The sequence below is a fragment of the Lonchura striata genome, chromosome 6 (genome assembly GCF_046129695.1).
Source record: "Lonchura striata isolate bLonStr1 chromosome 6, bLonStr1.mat, whole genome shotgun sequence".
NCBI lineage: Eukaryota > Metazoa > Chordata > Aves > Passeriformes > Estrildidae > Lonchura > Lonchura striata.
The window spans coordinates 14,346,313-14,373,782 of NC_134608.1; the positions used below are offsets into that span (position 1 = coordinate 14,346,313).

The 27,470-nt window shown below is 42.1% G+C and overlaps 1 protein-coding gene across 2 annotated transcripts in view; it reads right to left on the reverse strand.

The window, feature by feature from the left end:
* The window catches only part of C6H14orf132 (chromosome 6 C14orf132 homolog), a 33,439-nt gene extending 15,434 nt beyond the window's left edge, over positions 1-18,005 (reverse strand). The window contains exon 1 of one of the 2 annotated variants that reach the window (XM_077783970.1): positions 17,892-18,005. In XM_077783970.1, coding sequence (XP_077640096.1) covers positions 17,892-17,918 — 27 coding nt within the window. In that variant the 5' untranslated portion in view covers positions 17,919-18,005. Of the gene's footprint in view, positions 1-17,888 lie in introns of both variants that reach the window. The other variant, XM_021549666.2, reaches the window with a different exon arrangement.
* Between the last annotated feature and the right edge of the window lie 9,465 nt (positions 18,006-27,470).

Sequence of the window (27,470 nt, forward strand, 5' to 3'; positions counted from 1 at the left end):
AACATCAGCAAAACCAGCCAGTCAGGATTTGTGTCACAAGATCTGTGTTACAAATCTGATTATTTGCACAATGAAGGAAGAAGAAAAAGGAAAAGTGGAACTAATTTTCTTTATGGACTTTAATCTTCCCCTTTAATTCTTATTTGAAGTTCCTTCTTGCCTTGTCTGCTTTGGTTGTAAGCTCTTCAGGGCTTTTTGCACATTTTCAGTGTCCACCACAAGGTCAGCTAATGAGTCTTTAAAACATTACTAGGGTCCATCTCACTTCCAATTCCAAAACTGCCTTAATTCTTAATGGACTAGTGATATTCTGATGTTAATTTTTAATCATTTTCATCTACAGCTTGTTTCACTATTCTTAATGAACCAATGGCTTCACAACACTGAACAAACTCAAAATACAGCAAGCTATTCTCCTGCTGGAAGAATAAAAGTAAAGCCAAAGGCTGATTTTGAACTTCTCACCAAGAGGCTAAAATACAGGGGCATACTCATTCTTCTTTTCAGAAAACACAGTGGCTTTGGTCAAAGGCTGCTTGGCATTCTGGGGCTGAAAAGTGCACAGCTGACCCCTGCTGCTCTCTAGTTAAAACAGCAGAAAAGCAAAAAAATGCAGCATTGCCATCTGCCAACTGTACTTGGTCATCCACAGACAGAACAAGATGAACCAATATGAGTTGACAGCCTTAAAATATTTATCTGATCCATATTATTTTCATCTTAGGCCTTCATTTAAACCTGAAATTTAGATGATGATATGTTTCTTGCCATTGCAGAAATGCAGACAAGATATTTTGCAAATGAAAAGTTTGACATTAGCAAAGTGAATTATGGGGATATTGATGTACTCTGATTTCTCAAAAGGTTACTGTGATTTTTTTGTTGATTAAGAGACATGATGTCACTAAGATAAATACTTCAGTTGCTATTAACATCTCCTAGTGACACATCACACATTTTTACACAAAATGCTGGATAACATAAGGAACGGTTACTTCCCATGTCAAAGAACAAAGTCTGTGACCTTAATGATTTTGCTTTGCATTACAGTAGAAATGTAAATGCTTGATTTAAGCAACACTAATGCACTATTCTTCACAGTTCAGAAATCAAGCATTTAAAGGCACATGTAAGAAAGCTTTTATCAGGTGATAACCTTTACATCTGCTGGTCATCTTGTTTTTTCAAGTCAAAAAGATATGAAGGAAAAGAAGCTACCAGGGAGACTAAATGCAATTTTAATAAAAAATGAACTGCTATTTTATATCATGATTTCAGATTATTATATCATGACACAAAATGATGAATGATAGATTCATGATGAATCTGCCTCTTTTCCCCATAAAGATACTGAAAGTGAAAAGAAATTAATCTGAACCAGACAACTGCTAACTGGACCCAAACCACTCCAAGTCTATCTGACATAAAACAGAGAGGTGCTGATTTCAGTTCAAGGTGATAGCCCCTTTCTAGACATCCTCATTCATATCCCACACACAAGATCTTTCTACCCCCTCCAAAGACATGGAGTCAGCATAGACTGAAATGCTTGTCTTCAGGACTCATGCATTTGTTGAAAATACAAGACAACCTCATCTTTCACACAGACAACTACAAACTCCTACTGGGTGATTTGAACTTGTTGCTCAAAGGACTTGGTTAAAAGATGGAGTGAGGAGGTGCAGAAAAGCTACAACAAATTATCAGTTGATAATGGAAGGCCTGGAAAGGGGAAAATACATTTTTAGTCCACCTTGACATATGCTTATAAAGACATAATTTCAGCGACAGGATGAAAAATCTGAACAGATTAACCTGAAATGGACTATGCAAATGGAGTCCTTGTAGTGCAGTGATGCATGAAAACCGGATCTGAACGCATGCTTTGGAAATCAGGATCTGAAAGCAGATGCATGTGTGATGGCACAAGAATGTTTTTATCTCAATTACTAAAAACGCTGCACTGAGGGAAGAGGGCCATGCTGGCAGACAGCTGCACACAGATGTGAGCAAGCTGCCCTTTTCCACTCACAGGGCTGGCCTGGGTGCCCAGGAGGACTGCCCGACCAGCAAATGGAGAAGCACAGGAACTCAGATTGCTTCAGGGAAAGGAAATTTGCACAAATAAGGATATCCACAAAGCAATGATTCCTTTCTGTCAGCTTCACTGCATTGCTGCTGAGGTGAGAGCATTAAAACTGAAGAGCTAACAGGACTTACCATCACTGTAAGCAGCTTTCGGAATTGTTGTCTAGTTATCTCCATTATTTAAACTAATTAATAACAAATTACAATCTCTTTATTGATTGTAATTTTAATTGATTGCTCTTTTATTTGTTTGGCTTAACCTCTGATATGAAAGACATTGAAGAAGGTTGGCTAAAATGAGATATATGCAGGCTGCTGTTAGGCTCCTCTGTAACCCAGCTCATTGCTTAGAAGAAAATGGCACTATTACCTGGAATACAGCAGCTGGATGATAAACAGCCAGTGACTATGGAGCATTTCTTGAGAGGATCATTGTCAGGCTGACAGCTTCACACATATATGCTCTTTGTGTGAAACTAAATACAAGGTTGAGGACATGCATGGGAAAAGGCAGCCATGAAATATAAAAACTGATTAATGGATGAGATCATGGCAGATGGAACAGGTGATATTTTGAAAGGAAATACAGAAGAATGGATGAGATGGTTGACACAAGTGCTCATTTATTACATAAATGCTCCTCATTTGAGACAGATGAAGAAAAGGCCAAACAGGATCTAACAAAACAATTGCTTGCTTTTTTGGTTACCAATTTCAAGTTTCCAAATCTTCATAGCACTTCCAGCTTGCTCTGCATTCAGCAAAGTGCAGAATGCACATCACTCCCTTGTTATTTCCTCAGCTTATATTTTTCTTTCCACAGTTCTATGCAAAGCTAATTTGCCTTTTATTTACGGATTCTGAGCAGTTTGTGGGCACTGCACTCACGCTGACTGCTCTGCTGCAGCAGCAGCTATCACCAAAACACCCCTGACACTGCCTGCAAGACATATTAGCAAGCGGATTTATATCTGCTTGTGACTCCTCTGTGTTTGTTTTTTTTTTCAGTTCTGCTGTATATGTCCCAATGTAGCAGTTTTAACACAATGTTTAACACAATGTTTTGAGCATTGTTTTATCTGGATCATACCTATATCATGCAGGCAAAGCCTGCGTTTATTCCCACTGATAATTTACGGCCGCTCTCAGCATCGAGCACTCAGTGCCAGAATTACGGACCTGGGAGCAAATGTGTCAAACACCCCTTTTCCTGGATTCCCCTTTTGCTCTTCAGCAAGAGGCACTTTTCTCTGGCAGACAGGGGCAGTCATGCTGGTGGGCAGTGGCAGATGGGCAGCAGAAGAGCAGTGCCAGCCGCCCCACTCCTGCTTCCCCGTGTGCCCCTCGGGGTGCAGGGACCACTGCTCTGCCCAAGGCTCACAAACGGGGCCACCTGCTCCTGCACACTGGAGACATGGCCAGGGCTCACCTCACATGGCCAGGGCTCACCCTTATTGTCCTTACGTGGCAATAAGCTCAGGTGGCATCCTGTTCCTGGGGCTTTCCTGGGCAGGGAGGAAGGTGAGGGCTGGCTCCCTCTGGTCAGCATCAGGTTTACATGATGTGAATGCACATATGCCCTCATTGCTGCTTTGCTTCCTGCTTTTTAACAGCAATTGTTCCCATCAACCTGTCTCTTTGAAAAATGTATCTGATTTTTCAAAAAATACATTTGGAAGCTATCTAGTGGCTTCTGTTAAAGAGATAAAAAAAAAAAAATCCACTTCTGGAAGATTCAGGTTTTTGCTGATGGTTCCCACAACATAAATCCAGTGCATGGTTTGGGCAGCACAGGCCACAGTTAAATTTGACCTACAAAATTAAATGTAGCTCAGACTGTATATGAAATAAATAGTCCTATAGCAAAAACAGTTCACATCACATTTGAAAGATGATCATTCACATCTGAAAGATGATTCAGAATTGTGCTGCTTGAAGCCCTAGTTCCTGTAATTCCAGGGATCACAGAAGCAAGTCTACTTTCTGATTAATTAGAAAAACAGAAGAAAAAAAAATTAAGTGGGAGTGAAAAAAAGAAAAGCCAAATATGCTGACTGCTAAGCTTTGGAAGCTACAATCAGGTGCCCCCAGGGGAAGGCAGAGCTCTCCTAATGATGACCAGTGAGACCGACATCACCGACAATACATATCCAGGTATGAGATCCTACAGAGAATTTAAGTTAATGAATGAATATATAAATACATCCTTAGTGGTTCTCAGAGATAGGCACCCAAATTATTTGATACTAGGCAGAAAAGGAACAGCACCATCGCACAGAACCATGGCAAAGGAGGGTTAGACACTAGCAGAGATACTCAAACTCTGCCACGTGTTGCTGTGACTCAGGACTTGGGTGCAAGGCTGCAGTGCCCATTACAGCAGGGTGGCAGTGAGAGAGATGGAGCCTCCCAAGAAAGAAGCGTAAAATGTTCCATCACAGTTCTGAAGTCACGCCCCTGAAAGCACCATCCATGCTGAGCTTTTAACACAGCCACACTGTTTCCCACACACTTCAAAACCAGAGGGATAGGTAAATCCCAGTCAGGAACAATGACAGCAGGCCAGCCTGGTTCCAAAGGCCCTCTGTAGCACCCCACTGTGCTGGGGTGGCTCTCCAAGAGACAGCTGCTAAGGGGAAATTACCAATGATCAGACCATGTAACCAATCTGGTGCACTCAAGGGATGATGGCTCTCAACTCCAAGCCAAACACACAGATCCTGCCATGAGATGCTTTTTCTGTGTGGTCCCCTCCACAGCTTTGAGGAGGAGAAAAGCAGAGACAAAAGGAAAAAATGTCTCTATAGGACACGTGAAAGCACGACGCGAGCCGCTGCTATTGCAAAGGTGAAAAAGAGGAAGTTTATTTTCTGACTCCAGCATTTATACTTTTCCAAAGGTGACAGTGGATTGGAGGGTGAATGTGCCACCTCTCCAATGACATTGGACAAACTACTAGTACATCAAGTTTCTCTGCCTCTATGGAGGAATGCAAAACAATAAATTGTTTACAGAAAGTTGTGTGAGAAAGTTCTCTACAAGAAAGTAAACTCAGAAGGCTTTAGAAAATCTTAAGACTCAGGGCAACAGAAAAACAGATCACAACATCCATGTCCCTAAATGCTGTGTCTTCATGGGATATTATGGACTCACCTTCTGTTTATCTGGGATTGTTCCACTTCAGCCCCAAAATAGATCACAGATTTTAATCCTATCAACTTTCTTGATTTACTGGGTTTTTTACATATCTATTGTCAGCCACTGTTTGACTTTAATAAAGATTTACCGACTAAAGTAAGTTTCATGCCCACATTTCTGGGGATGCAATGATGGAAAATATGAACCTCTGCATTTGTTTCTTGGATATACAAGAGAAAATGTTTATATTTTCAATTTCTTTCCCTCCCACATTTTCAAACAAAATAGGAAAGCAATCTCTTAATTGTTATTTCTTTAAATGTTTGCTAAACTATGAATTTACTTGGCCTTTCTTACAGTAAATATCACTTGCTTACGTGTGAGAATTACTCATCACTCCTGAGCAGATAATAAAATCAGGGAATACAATGGCAACAGCAGACAGGAATCAGCATGTTCCTGCATTTGGTGAGCCACATGCCTTCTTGATACAACTTCACCCAGAAGAGAAATGTGTGATTTTACCAGGTAAGTATGTGGCCTTGACCTTAGCTCTTCATTTAAGTTAACAGAAACAGAATGAAATTCTCAGGTCAAGCAATAGGTTGCAAAACACACATAAAGTGCTGACAGAGCTATTTGACCTGTGCCTCAATATTTTTCAAGTGACTGATTTTGAAAATAAATTGCTAACAATGCAGCTGCAGGAATATCATGTTGGTTTATTCTCACATCAGTGACTGAGAAACTGTAAATAGGTGTGACAGCTGCTGCATCTCCTCTGTTGTCACCACTCTGCTGCTCCTGTGAGACAGGCAGTGAACAGGATGACTACTAGGACTGACAGGAGTATAGTATGATCCTGAGGCAAAGAGTTGTACATGAACTCTGTTACTCTTAAACTGATGTCAGGGTTTCTGTCAAAATCAGCACAGAGAAAGATGCTGCTTATTTTTGGGGAAGAGCATACCCTGTTCTGCTTGTTGGCCAAGCTTTACTGAAATGGTTCAGAGTCTGAAAGTTCTAGTTTTCTGAACTTCTGTAAGATCACCTGCCAGATTAGTTTTAAAGGAAAAGACACCATAGTTTAAAACAACCAAACAACAAAACAACATAAAAATCAGAGCTTGATAGTCATGAATCCAGTACCAAATGACAGAGCTGTAAGCTTCAAGCTTTAGTTTCTTTGAAACTAACATCCAGAAGAACTCGAGGGATGCTCTGAGCACTACCTGCTGGGCCACCTGACTGCACGTGTGGAGTAAGAAGGATTTCCTGCTTTGTTTCTGCATCCAATGGCCAGTTTAAGCTTCCACTAAAGAGTGCCAAACTGGGAATAAGTGCTTGCTAAGACCCTTATCTCCTCTGTGGCCTCATGGGACAGTCCAGCCTTCCTCTCTGTATCCTTTAATTTCAGGTGAAACTTTACACTCTTCATGAAAAGTTCTGAGGTTTATGAGAATGAAAATCACATTAGAGGTTGAACTCTCTAAGCTGTAGGTTACTGCTGGATGCAGCAGTTGGACAACAAACCTGAAATACAATGAGCAACAGACTCAGCTGTATTGTCTCTCTCTGGTTGCCACCTTATGTGTGCTTGCCCATGCTGGCCCAGCCTATGGTCCCCCACCTCCCTGGTCATGCCACGGCCCTGTGGGACAGAGCAGAGACACCAGAGATCACCACAGTCTGGGGGTGCAAGGTCCCAGTCATGTCTCACACAAATTTACAGTATATGCCTGATGGCTGCTTATATTGTAGTGCCCCTGAGATCTCTAGAGTAAGTATGGAGATGCACCCACAGCGTAAATGTTCCATATTCCTGTAAAAAAAGATATCATGTGTGTGGTGGGGTCCAGTTGAATTACCATCATAACCTATGGGCAATACAAGATATTGAACTTTTTAATAATTAAAAAATCTAACACTAAGAAATTATTGAATCTGTTTGCATTAATTAATTTATATCCTTGGTTAGACAAGGCTAGAGTGTAAAACTATGTGATTAATTTTCTAACAGCAAAGATCAGTTGGCAAAACAAGACCAACTGTCATTACAGAAGACACTCTCCTATTTATTGTTCTCTAGAACTGAGTTTTAAGATTTTTAGTAACAGTTGACTTTGCCATTTCTAAAGTCAATAGAAACAGAAATAATGAGCTGGCTCCTGGGAGCTGGTCAGCATTCTCTACACCAGTTCAAATCAGACCATGTTGTGTCCTCAAGGAAGACCGCAGAGTTTGGCCAAACTTGTCTTTGCTTCCTCTTCCCATTCCCTTCACTTGTCAGCGTGACCCATGGCATATGCTGGCACTTGAAGGCTTTAAGGCACAGCAAGGGATCATTATCATGGCACCCCAAACTGCAGCTTACATCAGCACATTGTCTTCTGCCTTCTCCATGCCCTCCCTTCTCCACATATGTCCCATGCAGAACAGAGGTTGGGAGACAAATGTTTTAGAGTCAGCAATGTTTATTTAGTCATCCAAATACAGATCTTTAAAGTGCTGTTAAGGGTATTATGTACACTAAAGTGATAAGCAAGATATGCACCATGAAAAGCACCCACGCTGAAAACTACAGCTGGCTGGGTAAAGAAGGTTACCTGTGAAAGTGTAAAGGACAGTTGTAAGAGAAGTCAAGAGGTACATGTCTCTTCTCACACTTGATAAGATTACAGGAGGAATGAGTTGCAAAACTACCTTGGAGAACAAGGGAGAGAGCAAGCACAGCAATTCAATTTCTTCTGCTTCTGTTTCATGTCCTTGAGAAATGCCAGAGAACACACCAGGAGAATAAAACATCTGCCACCCTGACAACAAACTTCTCCGCCTTGCTCATCTGCACAGATTCACCACATGCTCAATCAGACAGCTTAGAGACCAACACAGAATGAATCACTTGACAGCCTGGATCCTATCACAGAATAACCTTTTGACATGCCTTTATGTTAATAACCACATATTTAATGAAGGTGACCTCTAGGTCTGTGACGGGAAGAATATCATAGCACAGACAAAGAGAGAAGAATGTTTGTGAATGAATTTTCAATATCTTTCTCACAAGTGACTGCTGGGCACAGCATCTAGAGGAGAATTCAGAACTTTTCAGATTGAGATTGTAAACTACTATGCTCTAGCTGAAGAACGACCAAAATATAAAACAGAGCAAAAAACATGTTCCTCCAAAGGACATTTCTATTCCTGAGATTTAGATTCTCCATCAAGTACCACTCCATTTTTACTAACCTTCAGCCCAGTAAAGGCATACTAACAGGCTTCTGTCTTTAGTAAGTCAACTGGGAAAGTTTCTGCCCTGTTGCTTACAGTTTCAGTGATTGCAGCATTTTAATTTGCTGCTCTGATGCATTTGCGTCTCTTGTCCCTGAGCAAGAGAATTGTTTACTTTTTCATCCACATCTTCCAGAACTAAACTTAGATTTCTGTAGGACTTGGACTGGAGCTGGTGCAACTGTAGCATCTGAAATAATTCATAGAAGGTAAAGATGGAGGATATGAGAGATGAAGAAAGAAGATACCCAAAGAGGAGAGCATACCAGAGTTGGAAGGAAAACATTTTACATAGGTAAACAAGAGAAAAGTTGTGAGGAAACCCCTGAGAAAGATCCAAAAAAATTATGTGGTGCATCAAGGAGGGCAAGGTAGAAAGACAAAAGGAGAAACCCAACACATTTCAAGTGGAGCTCACATTTAAAGAAGAGCTATTATAATACCTCAAAATGCTTTGGCACTTATTGCAAATTATCAAGGCATTTAATTATATACTTCATTTAAGCAGAAGTTCAGAGAATTACATACGTTAGGCATACACTTAATTAGGGTCTAGATATTTAAAGGTGATCAGGTGCTTCATGTCCTTGGGTTCATCTGACATCTCAGAAATCCTTTAAAACTTTAAATTTTGGTATTTTTGTTTCTGCATCAGTCCTATTGTTACTTTTTTTCTCTGAACATACACCTGAAAACCTCTACATATCAGCTGAGGATACACAGCTCGCTTTTTCCCTTCCATGCAGCAACTCTGGTATTGGTCTCTTTTATCAGTCACACAGAACCCAGCACACCAACTCACATTTTGCAAATGCTCTTCCAGCTCTTTTAGCAGGAAAAAACAAACAAACCAGAGAGGAAGTTTTGTTTTAGTTGTGCAGGCTCATTCCTAGGGTGTTCCCCCTTTCTTAATGTTTGAAAGGCTTACAAACAAAATTACAACAAACAGAACCAGCTGAGGCTAACAGCTTTTAATATTTAATATTAGTAATTTTTAAAATATTCCCACACTAGAGATAATCACTTTGCAAAACAAAAGGAAATGGCCCTGCATCCAGCAGCTTGCTTCATAGAGGTGCTGAGCTTTTCTGAAGTGACTGTAATAGTAATGACTTCTAATTAGCTACTGCTTGGCAAGTTTGGGCTCTAGCAGCTACCAGGAGTGTGGAATTCAGCTAAGACTAAAGATTTAGTGTCAGAGTAGGTGTCATTTCAAAAGGCTGGTGCTGTGAGACAGACTGAGAGCACTGTGTGGGTGAGTGAGCCAGCGGGGCAAGGGGCGGGCAGCGAGCATCGCTCACAGCACCAGTTCTGGCTGCTGTGCACTCTCAGTTGTACTCACAGGCAGAGATTTCCACCCTGTACTGCCTCTGCTCCCTGTAATCCTGCCAGCACTGCAGAGCACACAGGCAGTCAGTGCTCAGTGCTCCTGGTCTCTGTGTCACAGCTGCCCATGTCTTCTTCGCCTACTCAGTGCCCAGTGTAAGGACAGGCATTCCTCACTGCAGCAGCAGAGCCGACGGGACTGCACACCCTGACCACGCAGCACCTTCAGAAAGATGTCAAGGAGTTCACACACTTCATTCTGACCCTTTTTAGTCCCAAACTTGCATTTGAAATAATAGGATAATGTTTGCCAAAGGCTTCCATTCCATGGAAATAGAACAATCCTGACATGTTAACCAGCACAAGAAGTAGATCAAGCCACTGATCAAGGCACACAGCTATTATCAGTTTACAACCAATTTTCAAGGATCTTCCTTTCATATTTCAACATGTGTCTGCTGGGGAAAAAAAGTGTTTATAACATCACAGAGAGCCATCAGTTTTTCAAAAGACACCTTTAAAAATCATCACCCCTGTGAACAGAGGATGGGATGGGATACTAACTCATCAAACCAAGATGTCCGCTGGAAACAACAGGCAGAGGACTACAACAGACCTCACTAGCTCAGGTAGAAAATGCAATTCATGACCAAAAACTCTTTAAAAAAATGAAAGTCCAGCAGAGAGACATAGCAAACTAACAGAGCTGGTCACTGCTGAATTTACTTGGGTTGCTGCTCTAATTTTCTGCTTTCCACATCACTGAACTCCATTTGAACGGTCTAATCTTTGATCAATGATTTAATTTGATGGTGTATGGTCACCAAAGAATCACACTGCCTTACTTAATCCTGTACAGATCATTGAATCATTTGGAGATTTTTGCTTTTGTCTGTTATGGGAATGAGGCTAGGAAGTTGGTGAAACTAGCTTCCTAATGACCAGCATCCATTACATTTTCAACAAAATTTAAACCAGGTTCTCCACCCTTGTGTTTGCAGCTCATCAATGAATTGAGAAATTAATCCAAAATTAGCCAAAACCAAGGTAACACCACAACCACTGCCACCCCATTTATAACCAGTTAAGATTTTCCAGCCTATGGATTCTGAGGACCCAACTGGACTATTCAGCTGCTGTCTAGAAACTCCATTCTCCCGAGTCTGCCAAGAGAATCATTGCTCAGGGTAGGGCAGGGTTGGCCACTTACTGTTCAAGAAAAAGCAGGCACCTCAACAAGCAAGATATTTGGCATGAATGTAGTGCTGCTTTGGTTTTCATTCCTCTTACCTGCCATCTCTAGTTATTCTTTGTGTACAACAGGACCTCAGCTACTGCTGCAATCAACTGTGTTGTGAAATGCTTTATGTCTGTAAAACATGTGAATGTCTATTTGCTATTATATTACAACCCTCCTTTCCACACTCAACAAAAACGGAAATATGTGACATCTGCTCTGCTTGTGAAGTTTTTAGCATGCAACTATTGAAAACGATGTAAATTATTTCAAAAATATTAATGTGTCACAGAATTAGTCTCACAGTTAATGGGCACATGAAACACAAATTATTTCCAGTTTCTTCTAACTCTTGTTGTGCAAAGGTGCACAAACACATGTGCCACATGAGCCACATCCTCCTTTCCCTTCCCCACCACCCACCTCCTACCACATCCTCCGCTTCCAACATGTAAGAACTCCTATAAGAAATTCATAATGTTATTAATTGATGAAAGCAGTCACTCCCAAAACACAGTCTCAGGCTTCCCTGAATTAATAACATGACCAATAAAAGGTTTCTTCTTGTTCTCCTAGGATATTTTTCTATGAATTGCAAAGCATTCTCTCTCTCCATCAGTGCCAGGCTTTAAGACACCTCATTTTAAGCAAGTGGACAGTCCTGCTGATGTTACTGGAACAATATACACGTGTTCCAAGTGCAGTAAATGTTTAAGTGTTTTGCTGGATTGGAATCACTGCTTTTAACATCTTTTGACAGCAATTACAAGCACAATCCTGGAACAACAGCCTCCTCCAAAGTGCAGTATCAACACTTTATAAAAACAGTACGCCCAAATCTCCAGTGAATTTTCAAAAGCTTTGCTGGAACAGAAATTTCTACTATACAAGACTTGGAAATGTAGTCTGCAGTGTTACTGCAGTGATAAGAAAAGTGAAGGGATTCCTCTTGTTCCCCACACTAATAAAAATCTAATGCAATTGTGCCAAGCAGCCAGCAGAAAGAAAACTATAATTACCTCAACTGTTGGCAACATCCTGGATGAGGGCACTGATTTCTGCACACAAAACAGGATTTTGGCAACATCTGGATTATACAGCTGGTCCCTCTGGCTGTGATATACCACAGCAAGACATTGGGACTTAAGATTGAACCAAAGCATTTGAAAACTCCTTAGTTAAACTCACATTTGCTGCTTTGATTCTATTTATTATAAGTCAAGACATTCTGGAGGAATCAAAGAATGCCAGAGAAAATGACTTTAACCTTTGGAAGAAAGTGGAGCTGGTAGAGTAATGGTCAGTGCCCTATTATGCAGATAAGTGAGCACTGAACTGGTTATACAAAATAATGACTACAAGCTCCTAGCTAACATTATTAACGTTTAATGATATAGATCAAAGAGGTTCTGTCTTAGATTCTAATCAGAGCAGCTTTTGGCAAGGAGTTGTTCATGCATCTTTTAATCCCAACTCTCCATTGGTTTGGCAAATAGCTTGCTTTTTGGTGATCCCAATTCTTAAAGAAAAAAAAACAGTCCTAAGCATGCACCAGTAATGTCAAAGCTTCCAAATGGCCACCATTTAGCTCTGTCAAAGACAGACACCCAAGTGCAAGCATGACAAGCAAAGGTCTGTCTTTCTCTGGAGCTTTCTTGGCAGACACACAGACACATGCAGCTCACGTTGAGCAAGCAGCTTGGATTCTGTTTTGAGCTGGTGGGAATAACCAACCCAAATCACAAATCTAAACTCTCTCTTTTTTAATAACCTCAGATTGCCTTGCTGTAAGAAAGAGAACAAAGCTAATAAAGGCTTTGAATCCCTCTCAACCCTTGAGATGGAGAAGAAAAAAAATGTGGGAAAACAAATGCAGTATTATCTTGCACTCTGGTTCCTCTGTGCAGCCACAGCAGAGTACAGCAGATCCTAATTGTGCATCCTCTAACATCCAGAAATCTCATTAGAAAGGAATTACAGGATACTGGACCTATGTCTGGGATTTCTGGAAATGCAGCAGCTCTGTTCAGGTGGCTGGGTGTCCAAGAATGCCAAGCACACCCTCTGTGCACATAACAGCTTTGTAACATGCACAGAGGCTGTCCATGTCAGCTGGAAAATATGAGTATAAAGCTGGTGAAGGTCTGGAGCACAGGTCTGATAAGGAGTGGCTGAGGGAGCTGGGGATGTCGAGCCTGGAGAAAAAGGAGGCTCGGGGGAAACCTCATTGCTCTCTATATCCACCTGGAAGATTGTAGCCAGGTGGAGGTTGGTCTCTTCCTCCAAGCAACAAGTGACAGGGCAAATTTAAAACAGACTCAGGTTGGGCCAGGGGAGGCTTAGATTGGGTATTAGGAAATATTTCTTCATGCATAGTGTTGCTAAGTGTTGGAACAGGCTACCCAGGGAAGTGGTTGAGTCACCACCCCTGGGGGTAGTTAATAAATGTATAGATGTGGCAGTTAAGGACATGGTTTAGTGGTGGACTTGGCAGTGCTACATTAATGGCTGAAATAGATCTTAAAAGTGTTTTCCAATCTTTAAGTGACATAATGATAATGATGTTATGATTCCGTAAGTCAAAATGAAAGGATATTTTAAATCAAAGTTACAGAATCTGCTGTTACATTTTCTCACAAAAAACTTGCATGACATTATTGACCCTAAATGAACTCAAGTGATCCTGTGTATTCCAGGGCTTTTCAGAAGTTATATAGCTCTTAATAATGTATGTTTCATGTGGAAGCATGGATTGTTATTCTGACATGGTAATAGGGAACTATATGGTTTCTTCAAGCAACAACAACCACCACCCCCCGTGTTGTGGGAAAGGTGACCTGAATTACTGCCAGTGCAATGAAAGTAACTTCAAGTGAACTTGAATGATCACTGACCAGACCTGAATTCCTAGAAGAGTAACAGAAAACACAAAAGCAATGAAATTATCTTTATTTTGTAATGGTTTTGCTTTCTGTACCAAACTTGCTCATTTGTTTCTCTAGCTCCTGAAGCATGGTATCACTTTGCATGTTTAAAATGAACCCCTATTACTTCAATTGAAATGAAAGATTGTAAAAATACAACTTTTAATTATTAAACTATACATAAAGAGTTCAACTTCTTGTACTTCAAATCCTCAGAACCTGTTTACAAAGAGGCTTTGAAAATGGAGAATCATCAACTATATATGACTTACTCAAAAAAATCTACAGAAATAGCCATACTCCCAAGGCTCTTGCTACCTTTTCCCTGTTCTAAATGTAAAAGAAGAAAAGACCATTTATCTGACAATTAAAATTTTATTTTTACTGTAGGGAGACATACCCAACCATAAGAACACTGCAAATTAAGGAAATCCAGTCTTCATTTTCAATATGAAACAGAAAATACAGGAAACACTTCAAGAAAATTAAATTGCAAACATAAATCTTGAAAAATCTATCAGTAACATTATGACTGCAGGTACTGCCCAGCTCGTATCAATTTGGATCATACTGAAGACCATGACATCATTTTTCTCTGTCTTCCCATTTTTTTCCCCACTAAAAGCTTCTATTTTTTTCAGGTTGAAGACATTTCAACCCTGCTCCCATTAACATTTTTACATCAGCTGGCTGTTAAATCCATATTAATTTTAGTCTGTAAGAAGCAGGGAGGGGGTAGCTCACTCCTGGGCATCTGACAGCAACCCCCTAACCCCTGATAAAAGCATGGAGTGATCTTAGCCTGGATGCAGCACTCAGCACCTCCCAAAACCAGGCTTTTATGCTGCAAGCAAAAGTCTACCTATGAGAAGTGGCTATTTCTGAGGTTACCTAGACTACAAGAGCACTCTCAAATCACTGAACAACACACAGAAATGAGGCAGTCATACAGCTTAGCAGTGGCTGAACATCTTTGGCACAGCATCTTGAGATGTACAGCATCACTTTTACTAAAATATGGATTTAAAATGGAAACCCAGTGACTAGCTGCTAATAGGCTTTGACTAGGTGTGAGTCTTGCTCATTAGCACAAAGGACTTTAAACTAAAGCCAATTAGAGCACCAGCAGAACAGAGGGCACCCAAGCCTGCTCCATCAACTACTGACTGGAGATGAACACACTGATGCAAAAAGGCTCATTTTAAAAACAGATTTAATAGTTTCAGTCAAAAGCTGTTCTCCATGGCACAGCTAATAAATACAGTACAGCTGAGGTGTTCAAGCTGCACTTTAGGAGGAGGCTAGATTTTAACTGTTCATAACACACTGTAGAATCCTGAGGCTGCAAGTGCTGACCAAACTTACACACACTCTGCTTCTGCGTTTACATCAGAGGGGCGCTAACACATAGGTCATTTATGTTGTCTCACAAGACAACTAGCAAAGCCAACTTGGGTCCACAATGAGCAGTGCAAAGGTATGATAAAAAAAAATCAATTTCTAGGAACATAAGTAGTCTACAGTATCCTGTAAAAATAAATTAACTTGAGAGGTAACCATTGCTTGTATGCCATTAAGCATCTCAGTTTACATATTACCTATTTTTCTACAAAATACTAATGTGTCTGGTATTCATCAGGTAAAATGTAATACCTGCTGCAGGTGGATGACAATGAGAGTGATAGAAGAGTATATTTAAAAGTGATTATGAGCAGGAAGCACACGCCAATTATTCTATTGTGTTCTTATTTGTTCTTGAAGATATCTCACTGGAGCATACCACCAGAGATGCTTCAGAAATGATTAAAAAAAAAAAAACAACAAAAAACAAAAAGATATAGCAGTGAAAAGAAAGTTGAAGAAAAGCAATACCTAAATTAAAGGAGTAACACTGAGGGTTAAATGTCATTATGGTGACAGGAATGGAAAGGGCTGACAGTTCAGAAAGGTACAAGAGGTCTGTGATGGGGAGTAACAGAGGTAAATGCAGCCTCCACTACTGTACACAGTGACCTAAGAACTGGATTCATTTCCTTCAGCAGAAAAGGAGCCCAGCAAATCCTCTCCTACAGCTCATCAAAGATTAGTTACAAACACACCCCTTGGAGGAGTTCCCCACATGCTCTGCGCTGTGCAGACCCAATGAGCCCTGTTCCCCCACTGGGAGAGATGTGACAGCCCTGACTGCTTCCCACCATCCTTACCACCAGAAGGGCTTTGTGGCACACAGCTCCAAGGAATTCCAGCCTTTCTTCCTGAGGTGTACTGCCTTGCCTTCACCTCACACTGAAACAAAAACTATCCATTGACACTTCTTGTGACAAAGGAAAACAACAAATTAACCCCAAAAGAATTAGGGAGAAAAGCACATGTCACTGTAAACTGTTGCATTAATAACCTTAGTAAGTATAAGACATATTTGCACTGGGAACTGTTGAGAAGCAACAGTGCTTTGTGACTCTTCCAACACACAGAATTAGTGTAGAAGTTATGTGGAATATGGGACAGCAAGAATAAGGGAGAGTATAAAAAGAGAATGGGCAGCACTAGTCCCAGCTTTGGCACACTCCACTCTGACTATGGGTAAAACCTGCTGCTGTGCTGCACCTCTGCTTCTGTGCTACGGGGGCACTCTCCTTCAGCTGAGGGAACAAAAGATGGACACAGGGAGCTCATTGAATGTGCTGGGAAGGACCACAGGAAAATGATGTGACACCTGCAAAATTTCTTTTGGATACTCCAGTTACCAGGAAGATATAATAGAAATAGAAATTATGCTTCCCTCCCCACTGTGGTTTTCCTTATAAAATATATTAGAAATACGTCCAACTGCTACCTTCAGAAAGGCAGAGCCTGACATCTCCTCAGAAGGGGACTTTAGAAAGGGGACAAGACAAAACAGCCATTGCATTAATGAAACAGAACAACAGCTCAAGGATTGGATTTGGCTTCCAACAAACACTTCCAGCTGACGTCAGCAGTCAGGCAGCAACAGTGCAGAAAGGCTTTCCTGGCCCCCACTCTACCTCTAAATGGTGGGTGACGTTTTTTGGCAAACTTGGATCCAAATGATTCTTGAAAAAGGCAAGTTACACTCTAGGTACCCACATGAATAGAAGAATATATCCTGGAAAAGGTAATGGATGGTCAGTGAGTGTGGCTTTTTTTCAAGCACAGCACTATCTGTCTGATAAAAACCCAATTCACCTGGATTCACCATGATGATTTTTGGCTTTAGGTGGCTTATATATATATATACATATATACTTCTCAGTATATTAAGCATGAGTACATTGAACACCAACACGTACAGTCATGCCTCGAGCTGGAATGAGAACTACGCTGCAATTTAAAAATTCTGTTCATATGAACAGAGGAGTATTTCTATACACACCAAGCTGGATTCTGTATGCGCAGACAACAAGTTTTAAAAAAAACCCAAAACCACAGATGCACATATAACCGCAGTACGGAACGGGGATAAAGAACCGAAAAATCGCATCTCGGATTTTCATTTACAGCCGGTCTCGGAGGATGGAGAGCTGATTCCTCGCCCTGCCCAGCCCGAGGCCCCGGCAGCGCCCCGGAGGCAGGCGGGGAGCGGCAGCGCCGCGCCGGGCGCTAACAGGTGCTGCGCCCCGAGCTGCGCCGCCAACTTCTCCTTAGCAGCGCTCAGCCGCCTCGTTTTTTCCCTTTTTTTCCCTCCTCCTCGCCCTTTCCCCAAGGCGCGGGGCCGCTCAGGTTTACACCCGTGCCGCCGCAACTTTGGAGCAGAGGACCGGAGCGGAAAGCAGAGGAGGGGATGCGCGCCCGCCGCCCCCGCCCGGGCTCCCGCCCGTCCCGTCCCGTCCCGTCCCGTCCCGTCCCGTGCCACCGTCGCGCACCACCTGCGCGGCCATGAAGGAGAGGTCCATGGTGCTGCCGCTGGAGCTGCTGGCGGAGCTGGCGGAGGTGCTGAGGCTGCCGCTGCCGCTGCTGCTGCTGCCGGGGGCGGGCGGGGCGCGGGGGCGCGGCGCGGGCACCGCCTCCCCCAGCAGCGGCGGGCGCGGCCGCGGCAGCGGAGCCGGCACCGGTACCAGTTCCAGCTCCGGCGGCTCCGGCACGGCCCGGCCCGGCCCGGCCCGGCGCGGCTCGCGGGCGGCTCGGCAGGGGCGGGGGCGGCGGTGACCCGGCCCCCGCGCTGGGCTGGGCTCGGCCCGCCCCCGAGCGGGGGGAGGCCGGGGCGGCTCCGCCCCGCGGCACCTGTGGGGCGGCCCCGGCCCCGGCCCCGCTCCCCCTCACGGCTCCGCTCCCCCTCACGGCTCCGCTGCCCCGGCCCGGCACCGATCCCCCTCACGGCCCCGCTCCCCCTCACGGCTCCGCTCCCCCTCACGGCCCCGCTCCCCCTCACGGCCCCGCTCCCGCTCACGGCACCGCTCCCGCTCCCGGCCGGCAGCGGCCCCGGCGGCCTGAGACCCCCGCGGCGGGGCCGGCAGCAGCCCCCGGCCCCGGGGCTGTTCCCCTGGGCAGAACGGCTCCGCAGCCGCGAGCCGGCGTGTGCGGGCACGGCCGGGGCACCGCGGAACCCCGGGCTGGGTCGCTCCCGCCGCCCGGAGCCGACGGGCGAGGGCCGCGGGGCGAAGCGATGGGTGGTTAAAGCAGCGAGGGGCAGGTGCGGCTGGGCTCCGGCGTGTGCGGTCCTCTGCATCGCATCCTCTGGAGATGCACACCTGGCGGCCACGCTGCTAATCCAGCCAGCTAATCCTGCCCGGTTTGCTGATCCATCAGCCTGGTTTTCAAACACTCGGCTTCCTCTCTCACCACGGCTGAAAAGAACTCCCGACGGCTCAATTTTACACCTTTTCATGGTTGAGCTGTTGGAACTTTATTTTCAGCTTCTCTCCTCCTTGTTCCCAGAACTTATTGTTCAACAATGCACAATAAACATCTTTTCTTTTCTTTTGATTTTCCCTGTTCCTTACAGACACTGTTAACACTTTCAGCATGAATAATTCAGTGTATTCCTTCACTGTTTTTATTTGAAAAAACTTTGACACAAACACAAAAATTAGGATAATAACACTGTGCATCCTAATGCATTAAAAGCTTTTTTATGTTTTTTCTTTACCCTTTTGACATGTACATGTTAGTTTCATCTTCTGGGCTGAAGCCGTTGACCACGTTGTTACTACTTCAGCATGTTGCCAAGGTCTGAACCAGGGCTGATGAGAATACAAGTGTGTGCCACTATTAGAAGTACATGGAAAATCAGCTTTGCACTGTGATTTTAAAGTCTGGAAGAAAAAATAGACTGTGCTTTGAGCTATTTTGCCTATTGTTGCACTGCTGCAGCAGGAGATGATGGAAAGAAAATCAGCTGTTTTAAATTGGTCCTTTACTACAGTGACTATTAATGTGTCTGCCAAAAATGCTTTTATGTCAAGAGGCCCATTAAGTAAACAAGTCAAATCCCAAAGAGGAGATGTAATTTTAAGATTTTTTAAATTCACTTGTGTAAATAATGGAATTGTCTCTTTGTAGATTCTCTCCAAAGTTTTGAAAGGATTTTGATGTGTGTATCAGAAGCCATAAATTAACTTCAAAACAGTGTTAATCTTTCATCATCCAGATAAATTTTAGATGTGCTGGGTAAACATCTCCTCATAGCAAATGTGGCCTGGTCAGTCACAGCATCAGCAGCAACAGAGAACAATAAAATAGTTCATGAGAATAAAAACATAGTTAAAGTTTCAAAAGCATGGTGACTTCTGCACTCATTTAATTCTGTAGAGGATGAGAATTGTAGAACAGCAGAGCTGGGAAAAAACCTCAGGAAATAATCTACTCCATGCATCTGCATAAAATGCAACCAGTGACCCTCCAAACAGGCTGTTTCTCTTTACCCAACCTCTTCTTTAAAGTATCTAATGAGAAATGTTCTATTCCCTTCCAGGCAGTGCACAGATTTATTCCACTGCCCATTCTCTAAGGTTGTGCCAAGCAGGGACATGAAGAAGAAATTATTTCCTTTGGAACAACAACTTGCCTTCTGAGAACTGCTCTTTGTCTTTTTCTTTTACCAGTCTAATGGTATTTTGGCCTTTCCCTGAAAGTGCTCAAGAAGGATTGCTAATGGTACCAGGATTTGCCAGTCAATATTTTACTATCATGTTCAACAAGTTTAAGAAATTAACAATAATTCATATTTCTTAAGCCTGACAAAGGATTAAAAAAATCACCATTCAGTTTTCACTTTTGATTTTTCTGGTTTACTGCCGTGTTTGTGAAACAGCACGGTTTCTACTGCTTAAGATGCAAATAATTTCTGAGGAACGCCTCTAAGATCATCAATTCCAACCGTTAACCTGACGTTGCCCTTTTCACCACTAAATCATGTCCCCAGGTGCCACATCCAAATACCTTTTGAACAATTCCAGGGATGGTAACTTCACCAATTCCCTGGGCAGACTGTTCCACTGTCTGACCACCCTTTCAGTGAAGAAATTTTTCCTATTATCCAATCAAAGCCTCCCCTACTGCAACTTGAGGCCATTTCCTCTTGTCCTGTTACTTGTTACTTGACCCCCAATCCATTAAAACCTCCTTTCAGGCAGTTATAGAGTGCAATAAGGTTATGCCTGAGCCTCCTTTTCTCCAGGACAAACAAGCAGCTCCTTCATCTGCTCCTCATTAGGAGCTCCAGAACCTTCTTCAGCTCTGTTGCCTTCTCCAGTGAACACCGCATTTGAGGTGTGGCCTCACCAGTGCTGAGTACAGGGGGACAATCCCTGCCCTGGTCCTGTGGCCACACTATTGCTGACACAGGCCAGGATGCCACTGGCCTTCTTGGCCACCTGGGCACACCCTGGCTCGTGTTCAGCTGCTGCTGACCAGCACCTTCAGGTCCTTTTCCCTGTGCAGTTTCCCAGACACTGCCCCAGCCTGTAGCCTGGCAGGAGGTTGTTCATGACCCAAGGGCAGGACCCAGCACTTGGTCTTACTGAACCTCATACAATTGGCCTCAGCCCATCAGTCCAACCTGCCCAGACCCATCTGAAGAATTTTCCCACCCTCTGGTAGATCCTACCCGGCTTGGCATTACCTACAAACTGACTGAGGGAGTCATCAATCCCTTCATCAATAAAGATTAACAGGACTAGTAGCCCCAGCACTGAGCCCTGGGGAACATCACTGGTGACCAGCTGGATGTAACTCCATTTACCGCCACTCTTCAAGCTTTTAACTGTGATACTACAAAATGCAAAGCTTTGTTTCTTCATCTTCCCCAAAAATACATTTTTGGGGGATAAAAATTTGTGTGGTTATAAATTTTTTAATATAAATTTTGGATATCAATTGCTTTATCATAGCTCTGTAAGTGCTTCTGTAAAACAAATATTTTGGATGTGCTTCTGTCTTTCAGTAATGATAATGCAGAGCTTGAATGAGATCTGCCAGCTCTCCTGCCCATGTTGTGTCCAGTTTTGTCATCAAAAATATCTAGACCACTTAAAAAGATTATGTCACAGTTTGCTATTTCTGTGCACAAACGTTGTAGCATCCAGCTAAAAATGCAAACATGATTGTATAACATTATTCTTTAAATCAAGCAAAGATGCTTTTTAATTAGCTTTAAAGCTGTTTGCTAAAAAGACCTCATTTTTCAGTACAGTGGAACACAACTCAATTAGAGAATAGTTTGGTTTGTCAGTTTTCCTGGGGCATAGTAGGAAATCCTTTCTTGCACTGCATGTGCACATAAGCTCTGCCTTTGCTTCACAAAACAGACCTAACAAAACATGACAATTGAGTCTTGCTGCCAAAAAGGATTTTAAATGGGTTTGTATCTGTACAGCCCCACTTACCATATGCTGTATTTAGATACCCTAGGCAATGCAGTACCAATTTTTAGCTTTGCATCCTGATATCACATTTAAATATTTCATCTATGCAAAGGGAGACTAAGTTCCCATTTTAAGGAGAGAAGGTTTCTTGCTGCATTTTAATATACTTTTATGCTATTTCCTATGAGTCCCATTTTAAACCTACTGTTGCCTCATTGCAGCAGGTTGCAATCCCACAAGGCAATTAATTCCCTTAATGAAGAATCAGCCACAGCGACATGTGGTATCCGTTCTTAAGACAAAATTCATTCTCTGTGACGGACTCTTGCTGCTCAGCATCTCACAAAGGAGGCAAAGGATGCTGAATTTTGCACATGAAGACTGTCTGGACTGAATTACAAAATGGGAAATCACTCAGAGTCTTAACTTCCTTTCTTTCTTTCTTTCTTTCTTTCTTTCTTTCTTTCTTTCTTTCTTTCTTTCTTTCTTTCTTCCTTCCTTCCTTCCTTCCTTCCTTCCTTCCTTCCTTCCTTCCCCTCCTTCCTGAGCATAGCCACAGCTTGTCTGCCCACAAAGGTGGGCACGTACAGTTCCTCTTTCGAGTATATCAGAAGGGGCTCACTGTTTAAAGGGATAAACCCAGAAGAGGGAAACTTTGGTTCTGTGACCTGCCAACCCCACAATGAACCGAGCAGGCGCTGGGTCCGTGGGTGCGTATCTTCTACAAAAGTCTGGCGTTGGGAAGCAGATCTGCTCCTCAAACCACATTGGAGGCAGAGGTCTCTGCAGAAGGACATGTAAGTCACTGCAGAGGAGAGAAAGAATTTGGAGGACTCTGCCTGTAGCCCAGTGTTCCAGACAGCCCTGTGCAAGCAAAGCAGGCTGATAAAGAACTGACAGGACAGTTGGCTTTTATGTTAGGTAGTGCTGGGCAAAGAAGTACAGAAATGACTGTGGAAGACAGGCACTACATACTATCTGTCCAGCCAGATCCACACCTAGTGAGATGTAGCATGTGAGCTCATACTTTCTCTTCTTTGACAGTGTTAAATGAAATTACAATAACAAAGTTTCATTTTTTTACTCTGTAATCTTTTTTAACTTCCATGTCAATATATTTAAGTCATCACATGATCAGGATGAGACTTTTTTTTTTTTTTTTAATTTTATTTTTCTTCCTTCAGGGTTGGAAATGGGTCTGGCTGTATCAGCAATGGAAGCCTGGACGTCAGATCTATACCTACCAATTTCTATGGCTTGACAAACAAAAATATCTTTGTAAGTCAAGGTTGCACCATCCCTGCTGACCTTCTGATATATCACAGTAATCATGAGAGGGACTACCTCTGCCTGACAAATTTGGAGTGGATTACATCCCTTTTGATTGCTAGAAAATTCAGCAGCTGTTACATACTGAACAACTCACTCACACATAACCTAATAAAACTAGTTAGTGCCAAGTAATTCAGAGACAAATTTGTAACTTTCTGTGTGACTCTTGAATCCCCACACAGCTGCTCACAAAAGTATAGTAATAGTCAGCTATTACTCTCAAAAGACTTGTGGGCAAAATATTCCTCACAAAAGAGTTTTAGACTTAAAACTCTTCTAAAAGCAGTATCATTAGCACATAGATGAGCCATAATAGTGCTCAAATTCCTAAAACCTCAGGCCTTTAACTTCATGTAGGATTTAATTCTAACAGGCAAGATGGCTTCTGAATTTCAAGGAGCTTCTCCTTGTACTGCTGGCACTGCAGCTTTAACAGCATACAATCCAAATTGCTGTGATACAGGGGACAAAAAGAGAAGTAATTGAACACAGATACAAGGAACACCATTGCCTTCTACTTCACTCCCAGTCTCCACCAAGGGAAGGATGGGCACTCATCCCTCTTACAAGTCAGCACTATCCAGACAGCCCCAGCCAGCTCCTTGGCTGCTCTAAGTCTTGAAAAAATTATCATTGTTTTTGTCTCATTTATGAGAGCTGAAAATGCAACAGAAGGGGCGGCAGAAGCAAAATCTGGCTCCTCAATCTAGGTCAATCTGCCTGGCCCACCCCTGAGCCCATCCATAGGGTGGCTCTTCCCATAGGAAGGACGGGGCTGCTGTCTGTGTTTGCAGCCTGGTCTGCACCAGGCACTCTCAGCTAGAAGGAAGATGGGAGAGAGAAGTGCCAGAGAGGTGGGAAAGTAACAGGCAGGGAGTTACCTCCCCTCAGTGGAGACACACATTTATTACAGACAGATATCAAAGTATCTCTCGCAGCCCAGGGGCTGAGCCCTCATGGCAGTAGTGGGTTGGTAAGAGTGAGGGATGTATAATCTAGCCTTCCTTCTCAGTTACAGTCTTCTTGGTATTTTGCTACACAACCATTTGTCTTAGAGATTGCATGTTCAGGTAATGGCTTCAAATCAGTTTATTTCATGTTACATGACAGAAAGATTAATAATGGATCTGGAAATTGGCACTAATTTAAGAGGTACTATTTTGAAATGAAGGCAAAACAGAAAGTTCTTCATACTTATACATTATTAAAAACTCGATAAATGTCTTGGCTTTTGAAAACATTCATTACCACCCCAAATTTACATTAGCTGGTACAAAGGAATGAATAAAAGATTGCTGCCAGTAAGGCTAGAATTCCCTGTTCAGGGCAGATTTTGACTGCTGTAGCCTCCTCTAACCCTGAAGGAAAATCTGTCTCTACCAGTTCTGTTTGTCATTGAGTTGAATGTCTATAAAAAGCATTTAACAGTGTAAAACATTCCTAGTGGAAATAAACACTACTTTTTACTCCATTCAAACAGGCTTTTCACCTGTCCTTAGATCATCCAATCTGTTCTAGGCAAGCAATGAGCTCTGCAATGTGTTTCCTGTCACAGCACATTTGATTTCTTGACATTGACACACTCTGGACTCATTGAAACAATATATTCATCAACCATAATGTGAATTCTGTTCTGAGTAAGAAATGTCAACATAGATTTAAGAATCATATTCCATTACATAATTACTAAGATGTTAATTAAAAATATTGGAAAGAGGACATACGGCCTTTAGAAGAATTTTATGGTCCCCACTGGAGTTCTCAAGAGAATTAATTTGCAGAAGGGATACCCCTGAAAAGCTATAAACATGTGTAGACTTTTTTAAGGTAATCAAATATCCAGAAGAAGACAGCACAGCACAGAACTTCAAGAAATTATCTACATCAGTCCTCTGTCTTGAATGGGGATGAATTATTATTTACCAGCTCTGGCCAATTCTTTCTTCTTGATAAAGAGGCCTTCATCTTCAAGCATGTCTCCTGGAAGAGTTTGGCTGCCATTCAAATCCCTGGTACCCCACCTCCCCTCCAAAATAAAAAACACAAACAGGCAATTTCAATCAAATGGTAGAAGGTATAGTAAAGAGTTGTAATTGCATCAGGAAGTGGAATTTTAACAATTACCAAATTAACTTTCTTCTGACAGTTTGGTTGTTTTTTTTTTTTTTTTTTTAATAAGACTAGAGGTGAGAGGATAGGGAAAAGTTCTGTGTTCATTTCATAAAGATCTGTACTTTCCCCCCTCTTTTCCTGGAACACTATGCTCATGAAACTCTCAAATTGAATTTCAATATTTCTGTCACCTGGCAGTTTTCTGATACGGTGTGGGTTTTTCCATGGTATTCAAACTGAGCTGAATTTGTGTCATCATCAGCCATTCAATTTTGCTTATCAGTGAGGCAAAGCTAATGAAGACATCTTTCAGAGCAATGCAATATGTGTTGAATGTGTCAGTGCTTGTAAAACTGAATTCACTTCTTTAAAACATGCAAGGAGCTTTTAAATGCAAGGAGGTAAGATAATGAATGAAATGTGAACATTACCACATGGAACTTTGTTTTGAACCATTGAAACATTTATGCCACATTTCAAACATTCCAGCATATTCCCTTAGAGTCATAGGGTATCACAAGAAAATACATCTTGCCTCTCATCTCTGTTTGAATATTGCTGAAGTGAAGCTGATAAAAAAAACTTCAAAAGGATTGTAAATTATTTATAGGTTCTGGGACTCCCACATTGAGACAATACAATTGGGAAAAAAATAATGAGATTTCAGTTCTCCAAACACTGAAAGACAAAAATGCTACATAAAAGATTCAGCTTATTTTAGCTTTAGATGGCATAATACAAACAAGGATTAAAAATTTGGTGAGAAGACACCTAGGGAGCCAAATTAACTCCTGATGTCTTTCATGAAGTGTCTTAAAATAATTTTTATTTTAAATATTGTGCAGCATAATTTTCACTTTTAGGGCATCTACATAGTTTTTTCTTCTACATATCTTGAAATATTTTACAAAGACAGTCACACAAAGCTAGAAGACAGAATCATCTCACTGATCACTCTGTAGGACAATGCTCAGCATCCTATTATGTAAATCACACTTCTTTGAGACAATATTCCATAAGACAATAGTTTTCAAGCTTTTCTTGAAAATAAGAATGTTTTTTCCCTGCACATTATCTACCTTTTTCCCACAATGTCCAATAGTTTTCACCCTTCCAAAATGTAAGGCAGCCCCTATGCTCTTGATAAAGCAGAAAACCTTAGAGCTTTATGAGACAAGTGTAGGAACCCCAGTCCAGTCCTCATCAGAGACATTCCCACATCACAGAGACCCTCAGTGCATCAGGTACTGAGTGGCAAATGAAGTAGAAATATCCAGCTCTGATTAACATCTGCAGATAGAGACAGGTCGATATGTTCTTCCCATCTGAAGGCAAAGTCTGTCTGATATAGGAGAAATAATTGTTCTGGGTTGTGTGGCAGCTATTCTCAGGTGCTGTTCCTCTTCTGATTTGTCATAATTAAGGTATTGTTTAACCTTCCTTCTTCAGCCATTCCACACAAAGGCAAATGACAACCAGGCACCCCTGTGCAGAGGCTTCCTTTGGCAGACAGGAGGTGCTTGGCACCAGTGAAAGGCAGGAAGAGAAATATTCTCTGTCACTGCTAGTGCTGCCTCTGTGGAGAGGCTGTCAATGTCTGTGTGTTGTAATGATTTTAGAAATAAACAGAAACTTTTTCTTTCTTTGTTTAAAAATGAAATTATACAAACAGAAGAAGTGAGGTAATCTCATGTGCAAATATCACTGTGACAAATGCCTCAGTTTTTTGGAGAACCAGCTGCTGTTCCTGACGCATCAATACCTCCCACTGCATTTTATGAGAGACATTTCAGTGGTGTTTTATGTAAATAATACAAAATAACTTGCTTACAAGAGCAGACATCAGTTTTTTTCCCTCCTCCTGTTTGCCAATGCTTGTCATGCCCAGCTTTGTTCACTTTAATTAAAAGACCAATAAGTCATTAAAGGGAGATGATAGAGAAGTGCAGGATTCTATGATGGAATTCACAATGATGCAAGCAAAGCTAATAGTCTTTTCCTTGTTGAAAAAGAAAGCTACTAACATGATCAGCAAGGATTACACTTTGTTTGCTGTCCCCAGTATTTTAGGTCACAAAGCATATTGCACCCTGAATGCCAAAGCTGACCCTAGGGCTAAAATCAGTGGAAAATAAATGGAAGTATTTGGTTTGTTGTTTACTTCCTTCTCTTGGAAGTAAAGTAATGAATGCTGAACAG